Source organism: Plasmodium reichenowi, chromosome 7 (assembly GCF_001601855.1).
Source record: "Plasmodium reichenowi strain SY57 chromosome 7, whole genome shotgun sequence".
Classification (NCBI taxonomy): Eukaryota; Apicomplexa; class Aconoidasida; order Haemosporida; family Plasmodiidae; genus Plasmodium; species Plasmodium reichenowi.
This window is the reverse complement of record NC_033652.1, coordinates 1,109,436-1,119,225: the sequence shown is the minus strand read 5'-3', so window position 1 is coordinate 1,119,225 and position 9,790 is coordinate 1,109,436. Positions and strand designations below refer to the sequence as shown.

Here is a 9,790-nt window from a genome sequence, read left to right as displayed (position 1 = left end):
AAGAATAATAAAAAAAAAGAATAAAAAAATAAACCCCCCCCCAAAAAAAAAAAAAAAAAAGTACATAAAAACAAGAGAATGATAATTTAAAAAAAAAAAAAAAAAATACATAAATATATTTGCATATAAAAATTATACTTTTATTAATATAAAAAAAAAAAAAAATACATAATTAAAAATGTAAAAATTTTCATATTAAAATTATACATTTTAATAATAGATCCCATTTTTTATATGATGTAAATTAATATAAAAAACGTAAATTAAGAATAATTATAATATAATATATAATTATATAGTGCATTATTTATTAATTAATTTATTTATAAAAAAACATTAAGGTACATGTATTTATAAAAAAAATTAGGAATTTTTTTATATGTCATTTAAATTTATATAAATATATATATTATATACTAGCATTTTTCTATAAATAATAATATATTTATTTATTTTTTTATGAAGGAAATAAACTAATTATAAGGAGAAATAAAATAAATGTAATTTAAATAGAAATTATTGGTAAATTAGTATATGTAATTAACCGTAACATAATTTAATAATATAGAATATATATATATATATATATATATTGTATATTCTTACGTACAACTGCATGAATTATTTTATATATATATATATATATATATATATATACTCTATATATAAAAATAGTTAAGTATATATAAAAATATATATATATAATATAATATATTAAATATATAAAGCATAAAAAAAAAAAAAATTTTAATATTACTAATAAAATTAAAAAAAAATATATATATATATAGATTTTAAAATATATTTTATAATAATTTCTTATTTATTTACAAATTATTTATTAATTTTATGTTAAAACAAATAATCATTTTAATATACCACATTATATATATATGAATAATAGTTTTAGATTAAAATCTATATATTAAAAAAAAAAAATTTTAACACAAAGTGTTAAATACTATATAAAAATACAAAATTCTCCAAGAATACTGAAATTAAGGTACAAAGAATTAATTTCCTTAAAATTTATATATAATAAATAATTTATATATATATATCCCATATATATATATATATATATATATATATATTAAATATTAAAAATTTTTTTTTTTTTTGTTTAATTATTCATATTAAAAAATAACATTTCTATAAATGATAATCATAATGTATATAAAATATATTATATATATATTTATTTATTCATTTATATATTTTTAATTTATTATTTTCCTTTAAAATATAGTAATTACTAGCTCATGTTAATATATAAGAAGGATGATAAATATTTAAAAAAAAGTAAATAATTTTCCTTAAAGAAAAATGTGAATAAATATAAATTTTAATTAAAAATTAAAGGATGTGGAAAATTAAATATTAATATATATATATATATATATATATTATCAATTTCTTATATTTGATTATTTCACTTTTTTAAATAATATAAATTCATTTTATCCTTTTAATTTAATATATTTTTTTTTTTTTTTTTTTAAGATATAAAATATTCTATAGGTATAATTTCTTTAAAATCACATTTTGAATTATTATATAACTAATTAGTTATGTATAAAAATGTTAATTATAAATTATCATTAAGAAAATAAATAAATAAATATATAAATAAATATATAAATATATATATATATATATATATATATATATATATATATATATTTATATTTATATTTATATTTATAATAATAATATCAAAACAAAAAATAGATTAACAATTTTTTATACATTTTATTTAAACAAATATATGTATGTATAATAATGCACAAGGTGAATCTCTTAAAAAAATAACACTGGAAAAATATAAAATTATTACTTCTTATAAAAAAAAAAAAAATATATATAAAAAACATCGCTTTTCAAAATTACAACAAAACATTAAATACGAAAAAACATATATATATATATATATATATATAATATTCACCACATTAGTTATAATATTTATTTTTTTCCTCTCAATGTAGAAGTACCAGCATTTTTATTATTCTTATCTGAGGTTTCTTTGTTTTCCTTTTTGTTTTCCTTTTCCTTTTCCTTTTCTTTTTCCTTTTCTTTTTCTTTTTCTTTTTCGTTTACTTTTTCTTTTTCGTTTACTTTTTCTTTTTCTTTTTCGTCGTCATCATCATCATCATCATCATCATCATCATCATCATCATCACCATCATCATCATCATCAGTGTTTTCATCTTCTAATAATATTTCTATTTCATCCTTGGTATCTGTATTTTCTGCAGTTTTACTTTCATTTTCATTTAAAAACCCTTTTAATAATTTACCCGGTATTCCTGTTGCACCTTGTACATTGTTAGAAAAATCACCTCCAAAACTTTTCATAATATTCTTAAATCCATCTTTTAAAGCATCACAATCTTTCATCATATTTTCTTCACCTCCTTCTTCAATATTTTTCTTTATACCTTCTTTTAATGCTTTCATTTGTGGCTTAATATCATGCATAACTCCTTTAACTATAGCGGTTAAATTATGTTCTGTAGGAGCATTTTCTTTAGTTGTACCATCATCATTAACATATTTTGAAAATAAATTAGACTTAATACCCTTAAGTAATGGTGCTAACAAATTACCCAAATTACCACATGAAGATGTTGTCTGATTTATAAAATTATCAAGGTCAGGAATATTAGCCGCATTACCATTAGCACCTGATGTTGTACCACTAGTTCCTGGTTCTTCACGGTTTTCCTTACTAGACAAAATTCTATTATTTCGGAATCCTACATTATTCAAATTCTTGTTATTCATATCATAACTCTTGGAAAGAACTCCCTAAATAATTACAAAAAATAAAAATGTATATAACATAAAGGTAAATTAAAATACCTACATATTATATTATATTATATTATATTATATTATATATATATATATATATACATGTATGTTTCTTTCCTTTTCCGTTCTTTTTTTTTTTTTTTTTTTTTATAATCTATTTTATTATAAACTTACATTATTAGAACATTGAAAAGTAGCAGCAAAACAGGTAACAGCTAAAATCTTGGTAAAATGAACCATTTTAATAAAATTTTAATAAAATAAAAAAAAAAAAAAAAAAATTAAAATAAAAAAAAATATATTATTTATATTTCAACTAAAATAAATAATATTTTTTTAAAAGTTTTATTTTTATAAGTTTAAAAATATAAATACCTATATATTATAATAATATATATATATTCTGAAAATATTAAGAAAAATAAAATTCTAATAATTATTTTTTTTTTTTAAATACTAAAGAGTTATTAATTTGTTCATAAAAATAAATATTCATAACTAGAAATTATAATAAATATAACTTTTTAATAATTTTCAAAAATATAATTATTTTTAAAAAAAAAGTTATATATAAATATAGAGATAAAAATATTTACAAATACTATTATTCTTTTTAAAATTTATATATAATAAATATAAAAATATATTATTCTATATATTATATTATATATATGGTCATATTTTTTTTCTTTTTTTTTTTTCGTTTCCTATGAATTTTTTCTATATTTTAAATAATTTATTGTTTATTTACATGTCGTTCTCTCTTTTTTAAATAATAGAAAAAAGTATTCTTATAATTATATATATATATTATATATATATATATATATAAATATAATATTAATGAATTAAAATATATGTAGTCGTACTATTTATTTTTTTTAACATGTATAAAAAAATATAAATTAAAAAATATTTATGCACTACTTCAATTATAAAACATATTTTGATAATTTCGTTGTAAGTACGTTTAATCTATATATATAAAAAAAAAAAAAAGTTTATTCTATTTTATTTTTTTATCATATCCTCCAAGTTTATTAGAATTTTATATATTATTTAATCATATATTATATTTTTATAATATAATATTATATATAAAATAATAAAATTTCAATTTTTTTTTTTTTTTTTTTTTTAATAATAAATCAAAAGAAAAATGAGATTTATATTTTAATTATAATTTTATAGAAACAACTAATATTTAAATTAAAAAAAAAAAAAATAATTTCGAACGAATTTTCTCGGAATATTATTATTTGTATATAATAATAGAACTGTCCCACTTTTTTATAATAAGTAGTAGTATTTATTTATTTATGAATAAATCCTAGAGTATATAAATAATGGTAGATAAATTATGTACTTTTAACATGTTTTATAAACTTAAAAAAAAAAAAAAAGGGATCTACAACTATCACAATTATAATAATTATTACTTATATACGTATATCTATATATATATATATATTATATAATATGTACCCTTTAAATTTTTTAATAATTTTTACTTCCCAATTCAAAGTTATAATTTTAATCTAAAAATATATAATTATTCTTATTAAAAATATAATGGACAAAAAAGGAAAAAAAAAAAAAAAAGAAATAATTAATGTCCTTAATTAATTATATATAAAAGTACTTATTTTTCCATATAAATTAATTATTAATTATTTTTTTTATACATACTATATTCTGGTTATCTAACAAAATATTTATTATAAAAAAAAAAAATAAAAGAATTAAATCAATGCATTTTCATACATATAATATATTTTTAACATATAAGGTTTTATATAAGTATATTTTCTTTTCATTCTAAATAAATTATATATAATTACATTTTAATTGTATTAAACATATTAAGAAATATTTCTAAATATATTTTAAAAATATGAATATATTCCACACGTTCTACAATTATTTTGTTATAATTATTATAAAATTATAAGGCGAAATAAATATATAAAATTTTATATTAACAGAAGGTTTTTTTGTAACATGATATAATAGTAACATATTTTTCATTTCATTAATTTAAAAAAAAAAAAAAAAAGGAAATATTTATTTTCCACATATAATATATAATTATATTTTTCAATAATATATATTTTGAATAATATATAAATATTCATAAATCAAATAAATAAATATATATATATATATTTTTTAATTTGATAAAGTTAATAAATGTATTTTATTCTTTATATAATTAAACAGATTTTATGATTTAAAATAAAAAATTACATAATGAAAAATTTTCAAAAATGTATAAAAATATACTAAAAAAAAAAAAATAATAATAATAAAATAATTTTTTCTTTAGGCAAAAATAAAATAATATACATATGATATAAAATAAGGAGAAAAAAAAAAATATATATACATATACATAAATATATATTAATCAGTGAACTTAAAATTTAAGCATTGCCACCTTAGCACAGTGGTAGTGCGTTGGTCTTGTAAACCAAAGGTCGGGAGTTCGATCCTCCCAGGTGGCTATAAATTTTAAAGTAATTAAGAAAAAAAGAAAATTCTGAAGATTCATAAAAATAGGAGAATATTTATAAAATAAATATTATATATTTTATATTAAGATTAATATAAGATTTTCATATAATTTTATATAAAATATTTTATAATATAATTTTATATTACATAGTAGTAAATAATTATATCATAAAATGTAAAATTTTATTATTATATATAATAATATGCAAAATATCATATATATAAAGAAAAAAAAATATTCATATAATATTTTAATGAGTCAAAAGAATTTTTTCTTTTTTTTTCTTTAAAAATATAATTTATTAAAATTATAAATATAATTGTTATATATAAATATATATATCTTTTGAAAGAATATTCTTATATATTTATGAAAAAAAACGATAATTCATTATATATCATCACGTTATTTATTTTAACATTGCATAAGTTTATATATATATATATATATATTATACAATGTTAAAATATTGAACATTTTTATGGATAAATTATTGATGTTTTTCATATACCAAAAATTACATTTACAAAAACATGTGTTGTATATAATATATTTTGGGATTATATCACAAAAAAAAAAAAAGAATAGAAAATAAAAATTAAATACATCCATTTTAAGTGAACCAATATATTAATAATGTAAAAAATATTAAATATAATTATATATTTATAAATATATAATATATATAATTATATGGTTTAAGATATAAATAATGACATATTTTTTTAAATTAAATTTAATTGTCATTATAATCCTTTTCATAATTTATATACAAAAAAATGAAAAAAACAAATTAAATAAATTATACATTGTAACATTTAATATAATCATAATAATATATATTATATATAATATATATATTTCTATAAAAATATCTTTATAATTAAATTCTTAAATTAATGTAAAAATACGGGCACCGAGGATCGAACTCGGGATCTCCTGCGTGTAAGGCAGGCGTCATAGCCACTAGACCATGCCCGCTTAATAGAAATTTTCAATTATTCTTTCTTTATAATTAATTTTAAATATATATATATTTTGGATATTACCAAATCCGTATGTATATCATATATTGATGTATTTTTATTATAAAAAAAACATAAAATTGAAAAATATAGATTTCTTAATTCATTAAATTATATATATATATATATATATATATATGTATGTATTTATATATATTTATTTTGTTTTATTTTATTTATTCAATTGCAATTTTTGTATAAAATTTTTTTTTTTTTTTTTTTTTTTTTTTTCATTAATCATATAATAATTTATTCAAATTATTATTATTCTATACAGTAAATATATGTTCATATAAAATTTATTTTTCGATATAATGGTATTTAAAATTATATGTATAATATCAAATGTAACATTTTTTTAATTTTTTTAATTGTAGATATAAATATATATAAGGGCTCTTTGATTTGTAACCTGCATATACAAAGGGACAAAGATTTTATATGTTTTTTTTTTTTTTTTTTTTTTTTAAAAGTTATCATAAAATAAATAATGTTGTTTTATTTATCGAGATATATTAATTTAAGAAATCAACATTTGCATAAGCATAATTAATATTATAACATCCCAATATATCTTATACAAAAACAAAAAGGAGGAATATATACTATATTATATATATATATATATATATATATAAAGATGTAATACCTTTGAATTAATATTATACTGTAATAAAAATGAAAAAATAAATGGTTTTAAACCAATGTGTTGAAGGATTTATTTATATATTTCTTTATATTTATTATTTCATTTTTTTAATACTCTGAAATATTTCCCCATATATATATACGAAAAATTTGCAAAGATTAATAATTACTAAAAGAAAAAAATAAATAATAGAATGAGTACATTCATTTAATTAAAAGAGAATATAAAAATATATCGTTATTTATTATCTTTTTCTCGTCTTATAATATTTATCTATATATGAACGTATTATATTCATTTTAATATTATCATAATTAATGACAATATATAGTAAAAAAAAATAATAATCATTTGATACATAATAGAACATAAATAAATATATTATATATATATATATATGTATATATTTTTATAAATTACATCAGCTTTTATATATCAGTATCAATATTGTGTAATCTCATTATACTTGAATTTTTTTTTTTTAATTTCTTTTCATGTGTTATAAAATATGAACAAATATTATGATGCAAATGAGTATATATAAATGATATTACTGATAAATAGTAATTGTATATACATGAATATTTTATTCTATATAAAAAAAAAAAAAAAAAAAAAAAAAATCGTTATAGACAAAAAAAAATGGATAAATTAGACATCATAATAAAATATATATACACCATCAAAACAAATATCTTAATTCCTATAAAAAATAGATGATTTTGTTATTATATATATAGAGAGATACATCAAAATATTTTCAAATGATATAAGATTTTTTTATGACAACAACGATTTTGTTGTCATTATTTATTTTTAAACAATATATTAAATATATATATATATATATATTTGTCTAAGTAATATTTAATAAAAAATGTCATGTACTTATTTTATTAAACCTCAATTGTATATATTGTTATTATTAGAACAGTTATTATCATTAATATGTATTCTATTTTATTAATCTACATATGCAGAAATTATAAATATCAATAATGAATAATTTAAAAATAACATATTAAATTATTAAAGTTATCATTTTAATATGTATTCGTATGTTTCTTTTCTTTTTTTTTTTTTTGTTTTTTTCATAATAATTATGTACATATATTTTTATTAATATTATATATATATATATATATATCATATTTATTACTTAATAACATAAATTTTTAAATATAAAAATATTTTATTTAAAATATTTAATAAATGAACAACTTTATTGATAATGTTATTCCTTATATGGAATTTGAATTTTTACACATTCATAATTTTTATTTTTAATTTTTAAACAAAAAATTAAAACAAAATATACAAAAATTTTATTATTTATTAAAATATATATATATATATATATACATATATATTGACAATATAATATGTATATATATGTACATTTTATATATTTGTGTTAATAATATTATAAAAAAGAAAAATTTTTCTTTTCTTTTGTTTTTTTGTTTTTTCCATTTCAGAATTAACTTTTGTTTAATTCTTAAATTTTTAAAATTTGTTCATTTTTTTATCTTTTTTTTTTTTTTAATTAATTATTTGTTTTATGTTTTTTTTTCTTTTTTTTTTTCTTTTGATTTTTTCTTTAAATTTTTTGTTAAAAGATGAATAGAATTGATTTTTTACACAGCTTTATATATATATATATAATATATATATTTTATTTTATATATATGTATTATATATATAATATATACTTATTACAATTTCATTTTTATTCACACTATATAAAATGGGAAACACATAATATATAATCACATTTTTGTTTAATATATTAAACGTAAAGGAATAATTTACAAAGAAATTATAAAATTACATAAATGTATATATGTATGTATATAATATATGTATATATTTTTATTTTATTTTATTTTATTTTATTTGATTGTATTTATTTATTTTATTTTTATTTTATTTTTTATTTATTTTTATTATTTTATTATTCGTATATTTATTTTTTTTAATTTTATTTTTACACAAAAAAAAAAAATTCGATCAAGTTAGAATTTTCCAAAAAAATTACATATGTTAAAAATATAAAACAAAATAAAATAAATAAATAATAAATACAATCGTAAAGATCTGATGAAATATTTTGAATGTGTAAAGAAAAATATTAATATATAAATATATTAAGATATATGAAATATAATTTTATAACATTCATGTACACATTTCATTTATTTGTATGTATATATGTAATATATTGTTGAACTACGTATATATTTTATTCATTTGTATGTTTATGTTATTTATTAATATGTTTATGTTATTTATTAATATGTTTATGTTATTAATTTGTATACATATGTTATCCATTTGTATGTAATATATTAACCATTTGAATATAAACAATTATCGATTTCTTTGTATATATTTCCTATTTTTCAGTTTATATAATCCATTTTTTCTGTATTTCTCATTCATTGCTCCTTTACAACTATGTATTTTATTTTATTATATTTTATCTCTTTTTTTTTTCTTTTTTTTTTTTTTTTGTATTTAAAAATTTTTTTTTGAATTTTTTTTTTTTTTTTTTTTTTTTTTTGTATATAAAAATTCTTTTTGTAATTGAAAATAATGTCTCAAATTAAATAAAAATTAACAAATTCTGCTAATTCATTTGTCCAATTTTTTTTTTTTTTTTTTTTTTTTTTTAATAACAATTTGTTCATTTAATTCTATTCCTTCAATTGAAGTTTAATATTCTCTTTTTTTTTTTTTTGATAAAACAAATTTTTAAAAATTTTTATACATAATATAAAAAAA

At 14.2% G+C, this 9,790-nt stretch overlaps 1 protein-coding gene and 2 non-coding genes across 4 annotated transcripts; 1 reads left to right on the top strand and 2 right to left on the bottom strand.

Annotated features, from left to right (window-relative positions):
* Window positions 1–1,965: 1,965 nt before the first annotated feature.
* PRSY57_0727600 (putative exported protein) lies at window positions 1,966–3,057 on the bottom strand (the record flags this gene model as incomplete). Of its 2 annotated transcripts, none has more annotated exons than XM_020114692.1 (2): window positions 1,966–2,807; window positions 2,988–3,057. In XM_020114692.1, the coding sequence occupies 2 exons, from the start codon at window positions 3,055–3,057 to the stop codon at window positions 1,966–1,968; spliced, it is 912 nt and encodes a 303-aa protein (XP_019970649.1). The 2 variants fall into 2 exon arrangements, with proteins under 2 accessions (XP_019970649.1, XP_012762381.2); XM_012906927.2 differs by having other exon boundaries at window positions 1,966–2,811; window positions 2,992–3,057.
* Window positions 3,058–5,249: 2,192 nt separating this feature from the next.
* On the top strand, window positions 5,250–5,321 carry PRSY57_0727500. The gene has a single exon. It is a non-coding gene; the product is annotated as a tRNA-Thr (tRNA).
* Window positions 5,322–6,240: 919 nt separating this feature from the next.
* On the bottom strand, window positions 6,241–6,313 carry PRSY57_0727400. Its single transcript has one exon. It is a non-coding gene; the product is annotated as a tRNA-Val (tRNA).
* Window positions 6,314–9,790: the final 3,477 nt, after the last annotated feature.